This window comes from Populus euphratica, unplaced genomic scaffold (genome assembly GCF_000495115.2).
Source record: "Populus euphratica unplaced genomic scaffold, PopEup_1.0 scaffold1107.1, whole genome shotgun sequence".
Lineage (NCBI taxonomy): Eukaryota > Viridiplantae > Streptophyta > Magnoliopsida > Malpighiales > Salicaceae > Populus > Populus euphratica.
This window is the reverse complement of record NW_011500957.1, coordinates 42,451-58,528: the sequence shown is the minus strand read 5'-3', so window position 1 is coordinate 58,528 and position 16,078 is coordinate 42,451. Positions and strand designations below refer to the sequence as shown.

Genomic DNA, 16,078 nt, shown 5'->3' with positions numbered 1-16,078 from the left:
GTAACTTGATGGACAGAGCTGACAATGCTGCTCAATCTGCAAAGGAATCAGTGCAAGAGGTTCACATATTTTTGTTCAATCTCGTGTTCTATATTTTTTTAGAGAATTCATTCTCACCACAATGGCACAATGGATTGTGCATAAGATTTAAGAATGACAGAAAAAGAATGAGGAACACTCATGAATAAAAGTCGCAACACTCAAAGTGTTAATAATTAGTTGTATATTTCGGCACAGATATTCTTAGCGAGTGAGTTCGCAGTGGTGGTTTTTTTTTTTTTTTTATTTTGATAGTTCCTTCTTTGTGTAGGCTGGTCAGCAGGTGAGGGCTAAGGCACAGGAAGCTGTTGAAGGAGTAAAGAATGCAACTGGCATGAACAAGTGAAGCTGGATCGATGGAGTCCAATGATCGTCTGCTGCGCGAAATTTAGAAATTAAATGCAGTATTCATCTATTCAGCACTGTTTTTTGTGTCTTTCCTTTGATATAAAGAAGAGAGCTCTCTGATTTGCAGTTCTCTCGTAAGTTTGTAGGCACATGCATGTTTTGCCCTCATTAGAAATTTTTAACTTTAAGTTCAGTGCATGTTCAATTGTTTCAGTTTATGAAATCATAACAGTGCCAGCTTAGTGCTTCATCAATTGACCCTATGCGTCCAAATGGCCTAAAATGCCAATTCCCTTCTTAAATCTATTTGATTACAACAAATATTATGCTTTTTCATTTTATGGGTTCTTTTTCTTTTTCCCCACACGCGCGCACACATATATATATATATATATAACAACTTTAATACTCAAGAATATAAAATTATAGAATAAAATATGCTCTCATAAATCAAAGATATAAAAACAAAAAAATATATAAATAAATAAATACGTAAAAATTAAATTTTAGAGCAATTAGAATTTAACATAAAAAGATCTCTCTTAAATCTTAGAAAAAGACTAATAAATATAAACTTGACTTAAAAAAATCAATTAACAATTTAATTTACTTTATGTTGGGTGCACTGAGGATGTTATATCTTTTCTTTACACAACCAATTTATTATCCACATTCTCATAGATTATATGTTTTTTAGTAATCATAATATTAGGTGATGATTACTGAACTTTATAATCATAGATTTATGATTATAACTAAAATCTTTTCCCATCCTAACACCATAACAAGAGGTAAAATGATGCCACTCAACATTGCCTTGCGACAGGATGACAACTTTACTGGGAAAACCTTATCTGGTTGGACTGAGTTTTTCTTGTTTGATTATTTGCCTATTTATTTTGGTTTGTTTAATTTTAACTCATATTTGTATTGCTTTAGGATGTATTTTTACTTTTTTTTATTCACCGGGTATGGATTGATGCTTTCATACATTTTAATTATTATGAATAAATTTATTTTTAGGTTAGATGGGGAGTGGCGGTCTATCTCATGACTTTTAGTTGAGGTTTGCATTCGTAAAATATCCAACTATGAGCTGAATGTGTACTCGATAATGATAATCACATTGTGCTCTAACCATTCCTCTTAAACCCCCATATTGTCTTCATGAAATGTTGTCACTAAGCAGCTTATAAATTATTTTGGGACTAGGTAGTGTGTCTATTTTTTATGTAATGACTTAAAATCTGCTTTTAGGGTGTGAACTCTCTAATAATTTATTTTTGCATCAAAATAGACTTATCAATAATCTTAAATTTTACAGGATTTTTTGAGATAAAACCATGAGTTTCTTAAAAAGAGTCTAAGATAATCAAACGACGAGTTTTTACCATCCATACCTGATGTGTATCCATATGCACAGTGGCGGAGGCAGGGGGGCTGGCAGGGGCCCCGACCCCTGCAAAAAAAATTTTCCCATCCCCTCCCTTGGCTTTCATTTAATACATATTTCAATAAAATAAAACTTTTTAAAATGATTTTTTTAATTTGACCCCTCTCAATTTTTTTTCTTGCTCCATCCCTGCATATATCCATTCATTGTAATAATATACATGCATTATATTAAAATATAGATCCCAAAAAAACTCCAATTCACATCTAACTTTAAGTGAGAAACATGGAAGATGAAAAAAATACTCATCATTTTATTTGAGCAAACACCATAGAATATCTCTAGTAAAAGTCTTTTCAATGGACCTATCATTTTTGTTCAAAATCAAGCAGCAACTCAACCCAAAAAAATAATAATAGAATAAGCTTAGAATCCTCAATATAATCTAGCATCTAGCATTTGTGGAATTTATAATACTAACATTAACACCTGTATTCTTAGATATATTTACAAATGAGTCCTACAAAACAAATTCGTCATTGATGAAGATAAAATGACAACACTCGAATATAGAAGAGGGCTATTAGAACGGGTAAATTTGTATAACTTATACATGCTCTGTAAAAATATATATGCTCCCACATGTGATTGTACTGAATAAATTTTGTATTTTCAAGTCTATCAAATATAGTAAAACTTGATATCCAATAACTCATATTAAATTCTATAGCAATAAAATATCATAAATAGTATACGATAAAGAACTAGTAATGTATTTTTTAAAAAAATATTTTGAGTGGGGTAACATTAAATTTGTTTATAAGATTAAACAATATAGAGATTCGGAGATAAAAAAATCTAATAGATATTTTTATTGAGCAGTGTAACTACAACATAGATATTCCTTCTACCATAACCAACTTTTCTAACTTGAAAAAAAGATGATGAAGAAAGTAGAAGGAAATATTTCAAGAGATGAAGAGTAAATACATTTTTTTAAAAAAAAAAAACTACAACTAAAATTAAAACCCTAAGAGTGGAAACACACCCCTGGCTCGCTCACTTCTTAGCACACACCATTCCTAAATCTCCGATTCTCAAGCTCCTCAAAAACCCTACCTTTACACTGTAGCAATGAGACACTCATGGAGAGTTCTTCTCTACCGAAAGTATCCGCTATCATCTCTCAAAATTTCCAATCATTTCCAGGTACTACAGCAACACTCTCCTTCTCTACTTCGCTCTCTGTCTCCTTCACTTCACACACTTGCACTACAAAACTCTCATTTCTCTGAAACCCTACAAAAACCGAATATTTATAACAAAACCCCATTATTTGCTCGTAATTTCTCATCTGAAGCATCCTTAGTTGAGCCCACAAAAGACCCAGATCATGTTTTGCTTGTTTGTGACGCTTTTACCAAGTTTGATGAATTTGATGAGATTAGTAAAGAATTGGAATTGAATAGTGTTGTTATTAGTCATGACTTGGTTTTGAAAGTTTTGAAGTCATTGGAACCAAAACCGGAAGTGGCCAAGAGGTTTTTTGATTGGGTTTTGGAGAAGGATAGTGGGAGATTGATCTCTAAAAGTTATAACTGGATGTTAGAGATTTTGGGGGTTAATGGTTTGGTTGTAGAATTTTGGGATTTAGTTGACAAAATGAAGATAAAGGGTCATGGCATGTCAGGGGTCACGCGCGATAGAGTGCAGGAGAAGTTTGAGAAAGAAGGGTTAAATGATGATTTAGAGAAGTTAAAAGGGGTTTTTGCAAGGGGATCAGTGGATAATTCGGTGGAAAAGATTGGTTTGAGAGTTAGTAGGATTGTTAGGAATAAGGTTTGGGGAGGGGATGTTGAAGGGGAAATTAAGCATTTGTGTGCGGAGTTTTCGAGTGACTTAGTGAAGATTGTGTTGGAGCATTTAGTGATGGAGCCAGTGAAAGCATTGATATTTTTTAGGTGGATTGAGGACAGTGAGTTGTGTAAGCATGATGGAAGGAGTTATAATGCAATGGCTAGGGTTTTGGGGAGGGAGGATTGCATTGACAGGTTTTGGAAGGTAATTGATGAAATGAGGAGTAATGGGTTTGAAATGGAGAGGGGGACTTTTGATACTGTTTTAGCACGGTTTATGAGTAGGAAAATGATTAAGGAGGCCATAGACTTATACGAGTTTGCAATGACTGGTGCAAATAAGCCTTCAGCTAAATGTTGCACCTATTTGTTGAGGAAAATAGTTGTTGGTAAACAGTTGGATATGGGTTTGTTTTCAAGAGTTGTGGAAATCTTTACTGGCCACGGGAATGTTTTGACAGATCCTATGCTGGATGCAGTTCTTAAAGCTCTAACGAATGTTGGTAAATTTGGTGAGTGCAATAAGGTTTTAAGAGAAATGAAGGTAGCTGGCTTTGTAGCTAGTGGTAATTTGCAGAGAAAGATTGCATTTGGGCTTACTAGTGCTGGTAAGAATGATGAAGCAAATGAATTTGTGAATCATATGGAATCATCTGGTAGAGATTTGAGTTACAAGGCTTGGGCATCTTTAATTGAAGGGCATTGTGTATCTGGGGATCTTGAAAAAGCATCTGATTGTTTCAAAATAATGGTTGAGAAAAAAGGAGTTTCTGGTGCTGGTTATGCCATTGAGTTGTTGGTAAATGCATATTGCCGCAAGAACAGAGCGATGGATGCATGCAATCTTTTGTGTGATTATGTCTGTCATAATCATTTATGCCCTTGGCAGACTACATACAAAGTATTGATAAGTAAATTACTGGTTCAGGGTGTATTTAAGGATGCCTTAAACCTGTTGGGTTTGATGCAAAGCCATGGCATTCCACCCCATATAGATCCATTTTTTGAGTTCATATCAAAGTCTGGAACAGGTGATGATGCCATTGCTTTTATGAATGCTATGACCACTAAGAAGTTTCCATCTATATCTGTTGCTCTTCGTATGTTTAAAGCGTTTTTCAAGGCCAAAAGGCATGGCGAAGCACAAGATTTCTTGTCTAAATGCCCAATTTACATTCGAAACCGTGCTGATGTTTTGAATCTCTTCTGTTCCAAGAAGTTTAGTAATGATACTGCTGCTACAGATGTATCTGTGTAGGCTTTTGTTGGAGTTTATGACGTGGAGTATTCTGTGATGTCAATGCAGAATGGCATTGTTTCACAAATTTTGGTACGAACGCTTTCTATACTGCTTGAAACTGTTTCCTTTCAGTGTATGATTAATTTTTTCTAGTGGAAAATAAGATTTAGTGATTCATGTTTCTGAAGTACTTCTTCCCTATTCTTATCCTGATGTTTTGTTTCATGCTTGCTTATAGCATGAGTCGCAATTTGCATTTGAACTTCTGAAGTTATGGTCAAGTAGTTGGGTTTTTAAATTTTACTTGCGCTTAAACTGCTGTGCCATTGTTAGTTGTGCTAGGGAAAGAAGTAAATTTGTTTAGTTCATTCCTGTTATGCATCTGGTGTTATGGAATCTATTTTTAGTTTTCTTGAACTTTGTTAAATAACTTTGCTGTCTGCCTTGATGCTGTCAAATTGTTAGATTTACCCCCAAAACAAATCTTCCTTTATCTTTTCTCAATGACCAAATGTTTTTTTAGTCATCCTGTCTGTCTTGTAGTATGCTAAGTAAGTATTTTATCATCTTGAAATAATTTGGTTTCTATACTTTGTCTTTGATTGATGCTCTTTGTTGCGTAAACCTTTAAATATATTGTAGTTTTCCTACAAATTTACTGATAATTATGAGGTTGAGTTAATATCCAATATAGTAGAGGTTTGGTATTAACTATGAAATCTATTTCTTGATAGAGCATCCTTTGGGAGTCAAATTGATTTGTCCCAGATATTGTAAGAAGAGTATTTTTTTTTTTTAATGAGGTAAATAGTTGTCCTGTTAATAGGATCAACCTGACTAGTTTCTTGAAACCCAATATTACAAGTGGCCCTCTGACATTTCCAGCCTTCTATCTTGGTGGTTGCAAGATAAAGGGTGGTGAATTCTATCTCTCCTGTCTGACCTATTTTGAAGCAGCAGCAGACTGGAATTTCTTCTTTGACATTTGGGTAAAAGACATTTGAAGTTAACATTTCATTGTTGTTTAGCCCTCTTTGACTGTACCAAGTTGGATGGCATGACCTGGGCTTTGTGTATTGTATTTGACATGGTGTTATATAGAGACTATGCTTGTGCCTATATGAGTGTATGACGCATTAAACCTGTTTAATTTAATAAAATGGAAATATAAGAAACCAATAGTAGTAGTTACAGTAAACAGTATTTGGAATCTGTGCATTGGAACCTTAAAGCTATGTTTTCAATGTGCTTTTTTCTCTTGATCCCATAAGAAAGGAAAAGCAGACAATTTTTTATTCTACTCTCCCTCTTTCTTTCTCTCTATTTGTTTTCTTTACTTTTTATTTTTCTTTGGGAAGATATAGTGACATTTAATCATGAATATCAAAAACAGAATCATCCAACACTGACTAACTATAGCATTAGGAGTATCCTCCATCCAAATATCAGTATCGGTAAACTTAACAACACTGAGCACATGCTACTTTGTGCCGTTGTCTTTACTCCATACACCCAGTTTGTGGGCCAAATTATTAAAATGAGATCATTACTAATTTCAGTCTATGTTTCTTGAGAAGTTTTTTTGTAATTTCTAGCTAATTATATGTGTTTCTTTCCCATTTGGATTGGAGTCATATTTATCATTGTAGTTGGATTCTTCTAACAAGTTATTCCTATTATAGCAGTCTAATTATTGTGTAATTCTTTCCTATTATGGAGCTTGTACACAATTAGAGCGCAAATCAGTTAGACAGTCTCAGCATTCCCTAGGCTGCTGTCCCTAGACTTTGTTCTCTCTTGTTTGTGTAGAAGATAACAATACAAGATAACAATACAGGTACTGGACTAAGTAAAACAAGGTGTGTGTTTTTTTTTTTTTTTTAATAGTGAACCTTCCAAACTAAATCGTTGGCTGCTTCCTCAAACTTATGTGAAGGAAACTGATTTGAGCTGAATTTATCTTGAAATACAATAAATGCCCATTTTTAGGCAGTAGTTGACAGGAGCTAGGAAGTATGAACATCAATTTTAGATTTGATATGAGGTATACTACCTGCTGGCTTAATTATGTTTTGCTTTTGTGGTGACGATTAATGTTTTAGTTTAACCCTGTACATTCTGTTTTTATTTTGAATCTGACACTACTCATTCTAGGCATACAAATATTGTTGATTTCTTAGAGTTATCAAGAAATTATCTGCAACAGGATTTTCTTCTTGTCTGATAATTGCAAACTCCACTGCGTTCTTTTTCTTTTTTCTCTTCATTTAATGGCTTAGATTATATAGCAGTATTTTTGACAAATGAATTATTAATAATGATATAAAATATCACGTTGAAAAGTAAACATGATATAATATATGCTATGGAGTGCTTTTTCAGAAATCAAACTATCACCTACTCGTTTGTACCTCATCCTTCAAGCATCATAATGATGCCCGTTGTGCTGTTCATGTTTCTCAAGTGTTACTGCTTTCTTTCTGTCATCGGTTACCTTTTGAGTGTTAGACTTGCTATGAAGATGAGTCTGCTTAAAAGTTGGAAGCGCTAATCTTCTTTTATTGTTTATATGATTATTGTTTAACTGCTCAATTATGTTACAATAGAGGTCATAAAGTTTTATTATATTTAAACAGTTGAGTTCTTAATTATTTTGTCGAGTAAATTGTTAATTGGTTCAAATAAATGTGAATTTTTCGTCATTGTTTAGATTAGATATGCATGTTGGTTTCAACTAGTTGATTTCTCTAAACTACTGATTTTTCCTCCCATTCATAAGCAACTGTCCAGTTTCTTACTGGTAGTGTGCCAGTTCCCCTCGCCCCCTTTCTGAATGCTCTCCAGAGATGTTCACCTGATTGTGCTGATCTTCCATTATTACTGTTGCTTGCATTGAAAGGATCAATTCCTATCCAGTCTAAGCTATTTCACTATTAATCATTGTAACCTGTCACTCTTCATCACTCCTGAGTTCCCTTTTCCTGTGATCCGTGCATCATGTTAGATGTGGAGAACTAGTGCCTTCCTATTGTATTTTCTTTGTTTCACGGAATATAAGTTGCACTTAATGGTGGGAAAGATTGGTTTCTCCAGTTCTACCGGCTGCAATTGCATCTTAGAATTTATGTTCTGTGCAGTTTATGCAAAGTTTGGACATGACTCGACAATATCTTTAGCTTTGTATCCTAAACTATTCAAGTAACTAGTCGATGTCATAACACAGGTATTCCTGAAGGATTTAGTTCTGGGGTTGACATAATGGCATTGACATTGCACTGTGTTTCCCAATTAACTTTTACATGATTTCTTGCTCTAGTTAGTTAAGAATGTGTTTCCCAACCCTATGAACGTTAATTCCGAAATCAAATATGTATGAAAATGTCAGGCAAGTCAAGAATGTGTTGCCATCCTAGACAAAGCTAGGAAATGAATTTTCACCCTGCTGTAATTTAGCTGTAACAGACTGAAAGAATAGAGAAATTCTATCTGGGATTGGTGTCAGGTACAATACTGCTTGTTCTGCTTCTTACAGGACAAAACAATCGAAATATAATGCCCAAGGTGGCATAAGTTTTTGGAACAAGAAGAGGTTTTAGATGGTGCTGTAATGCAAGGCTCAGAATTTGAACTTGAAATGGTACATTTTATCAGAGCAGGATCAAGCACGCTAGATACTTGCAAACTAGGTATTCTTTGCCAAATGTACCAACCGTGTCAAATCTTCATATATATTATAAAAATCTTTATCATCTCTTTGCAGATTACGGGAGCAGAGTCGGTATCTTGAAAATTATTGTTCCAAAGCCACAGCATCAATATAGGAGAAGGGTTAGCACTTAGCACGAAGCTGTGATGAAGTCTATATAAATGCTACTTTTGACTTGCCTCCTATGCTCATTTTTACCCATTATATGCATTGCAAATGCAGAAACTATTCCACAATCAAAGTTCTTGTATCTTGCAAGTCTGCTTATGTTGTGGATCTCTGTTTTCAACTTTCCATCTTATACTTCAATATGAGATCCATCCAAATGTTTCTAGTAGATTGAAAAAGGTTCCAGAACATCAAGTTAAAATCAGTAACCGAAATATTTGTTGAGTAGTTTTTCATCACATATATCCTTGATTTAGTCATTTTGATTTTCATTTCCATATTAATCAACTGCAATATATCCTTCCACACTGTGTATCACATTATGGGTGAAATGATGAGTACTTTTGGTGTGTATGCATCTGCTGGCACAAAGGGTGCCGGTGGGTGCACCCACTTTAAAGCGTAGTCGGAAATCCCAGCTCCACCTTCAAGTGAAACCAGCAGTTTCTGTATTTGACTGTTATTAACCTTTTCCTTTTGTTTGTACAAAAACCAAGAATCAGATAATAGTTGCTTTTGTATTGGTTAAGCGCCTTTCTTATCATACGAAGTTCATTTTCTGTCATTCGAAATCCTTTCATAATTTGCAAACATCTTCATGAACAGTAACTCTCAGTAAAACCAGCCATACGATTTAGGCTTTGATGAGGCAAGCATCTACTTGTTCCCTTGATGTAGTTTCCCGATTTTGTTCTTTTTGAATAATTGAGGTGGGGGGGACCAAAGCATGAGCTTTTGTTCTAACTGGAGATGTGGATGCTCTAGGTGAGCATAGGGTTTCAAAATGTGTTTCTAGAGAGGGTAAGACCGTGCAGGCTTTCCGCAGAATGCCTTCCAGAAAAACAAAAGAAAAAAAAACTTCACATCCACACTTAGCTTGCTGTAAATGATTCTTGATTGCAAACTTTTCCACTCTTAATGAGGTGATTAGGTTAATACTGAACTTAATTCTGCGTTTTCGGCACTGTTTATTCTTAGAGAGCATGCAAACTTGTAGTGTTCATCTTTCCGAGTTGCACATAGAAAATGTAACAGCAGTTGCCCTTTCCTATATTTCCTTTCAAAACACCACCATGGTCATGTGTGTGTGTGTGTGTGTGTGTGTGTGTGTGTGTGTGTGTGTGTGTGTGTGTGTGTGTGTGTGTATGTCTGTATGTATGTTCCCATTATTGTTACCACTAAAACCCTGCAGGCAAATGGATCGAATAAGACTCATCAATTAGCAAAACGTGATGAGTGTGACCAAACAAATGATCTGTATCTATTGTTCACTAAGTTGATGGAATGTTGAACTGAATTTATAATGGGAAAAAAGCATTGAAGTTTCTTCTTGGAGCCTAGTATTCATATATCTTGAATTCATGTGATAAGTTTCGTAGTTTCTGGGCTTAGAAAAGATGACAACTGAGGTTCTTACAACAAGTATGACAAAATCGCCATCATTTTGTGATGATTAGTAGCTGTTACTTCTTTCTGCACGTAGTGTCACAGTTGAATCTGTGAATTTAAGTGTGTAGGGGACCAAATACTAACTGGACCATTGCAGTCTAGCTAGCTAGGGTTTTTATCCGCCCCAAAAATCAAACTAGTTCTGCAATATACATGTTTATGAGTTGGTGATGCCACAGTGTGAAATTTGAGCCCAGTATATATAAACACCTGGAAGGTTTGATATTGCTCTGACAGGATTCACAGGAATGCTTGGTGCCTGCCTAGACTAATATTATACGGAAGGATAGTTTGGATTCATGTGACTATTATTATAATATATATACATGTCCGTATGCTTGTGTGCAAGTGAATCTAAAGACAATCGCAGGGTGATTTTTTGCGGGGTAAAGTTAAATTTAACAGTAAAGAAAAACAAGGGGAAAGAATCAAGGGTGGCTTTGGTTCATGTGCCTAAATATTATATTTTTGAACTGCAATTGCATTCGAATTTAATGGATATTTTTTTGCCATTTATCTCATCAAAGCATGAAATATTAGCATCATTTGGCCTCCAAAAATGTTCATTATACACGGACCAACTTTCATCTTGTGCAAATTGTGGATGATACCAAGAAATTTCAATTTAGAAAGCCAAGAAATGATTTCTGGGTTTTCTCTGAAGATGAGTAGAGAGAGGGAAGGGAGTGCAATTATTGTTTCAGAGGCAACACATTGTAAGCACAGTTATGAAAAGAACAGCATGGGACCATGGAACCAAATAATCTCGTGGGCAGGAGGGGCTAGAGGATGTACTATAAAGCAAGTTTCTGGTCTTGTGGGGGTTCTTTTCAACATGCTAGAACATCATATATTGCTGGTGAAAGAAAAAAAAATGGGCCCTAATGTTTTTTAATATTTGCTTTCCCTCCACACCATGTAATTGATACTGCTACCATTACTGTCTTTCATCTTATCAACATTTTCATAACTTTCACTTTAATGTCAACGATCCTCCCTCCTCCTTGTCCCATTAGAGAGATACAGATATCATTTGAATCATTTGAATTGTTTTTCCTCCCCTTCCTTTCGTGTGGCCTACAAGAACTCAAGAAGAATGGCTTCCATTTGTGAACACCTTCCTCTCCTTTTTCTTTTTCTCACTTCCAATGGCTCTCTGTTTGAATGGGGATTAATATTCTTCTTCTTCTTCTTCTTTTTTCAAGTGCTAATTCACTGGAATCTTTAGAGGAACGCCATCAAGGTTATTAGAGTTGAATTTTAAAATTTTATAATTTTACGAGTCATTGTGTATCTAATATAACTAAATCGGATTAAAAACTTGAAACTCGTAAAATTAAACTTAATTCATGTAAAATTAATTAAATTGGTAAAATCAATAAACTCTATCCAGTTTTACAAGTTTACTAAATTTATGATCTAAACCAAGTAAGATCTAAATTTGACCTTAAAATGTTTGATTAGTTTTGCAAGACTGAACATATTTTTTAAACCATATACTGGACAAAGCTGAAATTTTACATGAAAATATATTATGATAAATTTTCAAATCAAATGAAGTTAGGGAACATAATATTTCAGAGGGTCAAAATTAGTAAACTAATATTATTAAATACAAAACCTTTGTGTACTGTTTAAGACATATCTAGAGCTACTAGTGGAATTTTATTTCGATTAAAGTTGGGATAAATACTAGACATCTAAAACTTTTCAACTATATATCGCAGGTCCAATAATTCATTCAAACAAGAGAGAATGACAAGTTTAAAATCAGGACTCAAATCTATCAAGAATATGTAAAAATTAAACATTCAGGCTACATTGAAAGAATTTTAACATGAAGATTTTTATTATTATTCTATTTATTTAATTAATTAATTTTAAATAATTATTTTTAATTTGAATTTTTTCTAGCGCACTAGACATTGTTTAGGAGTTTATTTTATTATTAAATTTATGTTAGTTAATTATAAATTTAAACTCATTACCTACAACCCAAAAGGAATCTATGAAAACTTATCGTGATAAAAACAATCAGATTATCACTAAGTTTATGTATTATCACTATCTTTTAGTGATTTCTCTGTGTTAAAAAAATTTATTCTAAGACTTTTTATTTTTTCATATTATTAAATTATTGATTCATACTATCTGTCTTTTTTATTTTATTTAGATCATTTATTAATTATAATATTATTAATTTATTTTATTAAATTTTAATATTTTTTAATTTCTAAATTAAAATTATCAATATATAATTGTTTTAAAAAACTACTTATAATTTTACAATCTAAGTTTATATTGTGTTAGAAAATATTTTTTTATTTTATTTATGTAGAGTGTTCGGGTCAGCTTATGCGCATCACGACTAATCCCTGCGATAACGCGAATTATGCGTAGATAAGGAATGACACGCATCACAAGAAGTAGAAGGATCGCTAGAACACATTGCAAGAAGTGCATAATGTGCAAAAAATATTAAGATGTTTGTAAAACTTTTGATATCGCCAATTAAGCCATGGGTACTTCAAGTGAACTTTCTGATAATCAGCCATTGCATCCCATGATGCAGCATGCATGATCAACCCTTTTGATGCTTCTTTGATGGGAAATGACCCACCATTATAGTGGCGCTGGGGAAGACCATCAGACAGGGTTGTGAAACATGGGGACAGCAAGATGGGGTCCAGGGATTTCTGAACTTTGGTTTGAATGGAGTGGAATATCTGTCTTTTTGGCTGCCTTGGCGTTGTCTAGGGCATATGCCATGTGAGTGGGTTTGTACTTGCTATTAATTATCAACAAGGTAGAAGGCGAAGTGATGGATCTCTCCTCTTCTCAGAGCTGGCTTAAGATTAAGGAAAATTTAATTTCGGATTTATATAGGAGAAAGAGATAATACCAAAAAAAAAAAAGAAGATGGATAAAACACATGATTCATAAAAAATTATATGAATATTTTTTTTGTCTTATATATATATATTAAAGTGGATCTATATACAAAGTAACTAATAAAATATTATTATTTACTTTCTGGACATTATAAAATTTATCTAAAATAAATGTAGATTTTAGACAAAATTATAAATAAAATATTTTAAAATATTTTTTTATATTTATTTTGCATGTTTTACAAGTGGGCTGGACAATCTTCATACTTTGATTTTTTTTATTAATTAAGTAAGATAATCTTCACATCATAAAATATAATTAACAAATATATCTTATTTATTTTAAAAAAAAAATTATTAAATAAAAACCTTAAATTATTTTCCTAATGGCTCCTCGACTCTGGTCACCTCTGGTCACCTCTGCCTCCTCTCCTCCGTTCAAGCCTCGACAACTTATGTGAGCATAATTATTTTCTCCTTATTAGGGCATCTCTCTGTGAATTTATTCATTAAATACAAGACACACCACGCTTTCTCCTTATATTTTTGGGATTGTATCCAATCTATTCTTATATGCTTAATTGTATCAAATGTATCATTAAAAGGTTGTCGTGTCTCCCAGGAAAACACACCATGTGACTTATATGTGAAAATATTCCGGTTTTATTTATTTTTGTACTTTAAAAATATTTTAAATTTTATTTTAGTTTTTTTACTTCAAATTAATATTATTTAAAATATTTTAAAATTATTTTAATATGCTGATATCAAAAATAATTTTTTTAAAATAAAAATTTTTATTTTAATATATTTTTAAATAAAAAATATTTTAAAAATAATTATAACCATACTTCCAAATAGATTCAAAATTTATGTCTTAAATATCAAATAATTAAAGAGTAAGAGAAAAAGATTTGAGACTCTGATTTAGGGTTCACTAAGTGAGATTTAATACTTAGTTTTGACAATTTGTGCATATAAGTTATTTCACACATTGCAAGTTTAATAAAAATTTTTTAAAATAATTTAATGATATGTATTTTGAACATATAAAATATAAATAGACTGTATGAATCAATTAAATATATAAGAATAGATTGGATAGGAAGAGCCATTTTCTCAATTAAATATATAGATCGATTACTGTTTCAATTAAACTCAGAAGGAACAATACAGCTAAATATAATTATAATTATTGTGATAATATATACCAATAAGATTATGATAATATAATTAATTATTCAGTTTCAATGTGTTTCCGACCCTCCAAAAAAATCATGAAGAAACCTCAATTTAATCTCTAACTAATTACTATTTTATCAATATTATCCCAATGTAATTAAATATTAAACAATGCCATCACTCCGGTCATCACCAGTCATTGGCAGTTAAGAAATTTCATTTAATTTGCAGACAATTCGAAATAAATTTTAAGACTTTATTTGTTTTATAAAAGGATGTCGAGGCAACGTCAAAGACACGAATAGTTATGGAAGTTAAAAGACTTTACATGCACCTCCAAGACGGTTCTTCCCACTTATTATCGTGTATTCGACTTGCTAACTACTTTTTTACCTTTTTTAATTAATTTGGTCTTTAATTATATAAAAACCCTTCAATTAAGTTCAAAATTGCATCCCATCTTAGTATAAGCTCTTTTCTTTCAATTTACTCTCTAATTATCTTATAAGTTTCAATCTAACTTGAATTCAATCTAACCCAAACCTAATGTAGGGTCATGAGAGAATAAAAGAAAGGAAAAGAAAGATAATAAATAACTTTTTAACTTAATATAATTTAATTATACCCATTACTTAGTTCATGATTTTTTCTTTTAACCCGTGTTTACTGTAGAGTTATTTATTTAGTCTCCATCTCAAAATTAAAAAAATGCCATACTATTATTTTTTTAAAAAATTAACCTATATTTTAAAATGTTATTTGGGTTCCTTTTGACTTTATTAAATTGATTTGATTATAAATTGATTTGATTATGTTATGTCAATTCTTATACAATCAAGAGTTTTTAAAATTAATTTATTAGATCGAATTAAACATTTTTCATGAACTACTTTTTTATTTTTTTTCATTTAAGAAAACAACATTGCTTAAGACTTTTGGTATTTGAATTTGTTGTTACTCATAATCGATTTCAACCATGTTTTCTTTGGATTTCGACTCATGTTTATTAAAAAAAAAAAACCTTGCAAGACTGTTACCAACATCTTGAATTTGTACCTATAGCAAAGCACGGGCATTAGTGGTTGTAAACTCCTATTTATCCTAAATAATTATTTTTAGTGTCAAATCATTGTAAATCACATACAATTGATTGACGGAATGGCAACATGTATGGTCTATACTGTAAATTATGTTGGGGTAAAATTTAAAAAACCAAAAGATCGAGACTGAGGTGGTAATAGGATACTACAATAGAGGTTACATTGAGGTTTTTTTTTTTTTTTTTTTTTTTTTTTTTTTTTTTTTTTTTTTTTTTTTTTTTTTTTTTTTTTTTTTTTTTTGTGTCCCCAGAATCATCTATACGTAGTCAAAGATTAAATCTTGACGAATTGATGGTAACTTTGTGAGATCGTAAATTCATTAGACAATTGTGGCTTGGATTTACGCCGAGCAGTACGTCTTGGAAAAACCTATTAATGAAGCTTTAGCAAGATCCAAATGTAGAACATCAATGCCCAAACCCAAGTTTACAATACATAGGGGGTAGATAGCCATTATCTTACGTACAGAATGTTTATTTTGTGCTCAAGGAGTGTGATGTTACAGGGTTAGACCCACCGCTACATGCACCCAATTCTTACCCTTCTATCTCCTCAATTCTTCTTCTTCTTCTTCTTTTTTTCTTTTAATTAATATAATATTAAAATTAATTTATATATATCTTAATTAATCTTATAAATTTTAAAATTAATAACTATATAAATTTTTAATAATTTTAAAATTTATAAAACTCAAATTAATAATTTA

General features: G+C 32.2%; 1 protein-coding gene across 2 annotated transcripts; it reads left to right on the top strand.

The window, feature by feature from the left end:
* The first annotated feature begins 2,785 nt into the window (after positions 1-2,785).
* Positions 2,786-9,004, top strand: LOC105116909 (pentatricopeptide repeat-containing protein At3g02490, mitochondrial-like). 2 transcript variants are annotated; one of them, XM_011014415.1, is made up of 3 exons: positions 2,786-4,966; positions 8,409-8,562; positions 8,637-9,004. In XM_011014415.1, the coding sequence occupies exon 1, from the start codon at positions 2,915-2,917 to the stop codon at positions 4,892-4,894; it is 1,980 nt and encodes a 659-aa protein (XP_011012717.1). In that variant the 5' UTR covers positions 2,786-2,914; the 3' UTR covers positions 4,895-4,966; positions 8,409-8,562; positions 8,637-9,004. The 2 variants fall into 2 exon arrangements, with proteins under 2 accessions (XP_011012717.1, XP_011012716.1); XM_011014414.1 differs by lacking the exon at positions 8,409-8,562.
* Positions 9,005-16,078: the final 7,074 nt, after the last annotated feature.

Excerpts from the sequence above, each read along its gene's own strand:
- LOC105116909 (XM_011014414.1), top strand. The coding sequence starts at position 2,915 with ATGAGACACTCATGGAGAGTTCTTCTCTACCGAAAGTATCCGCTATCA.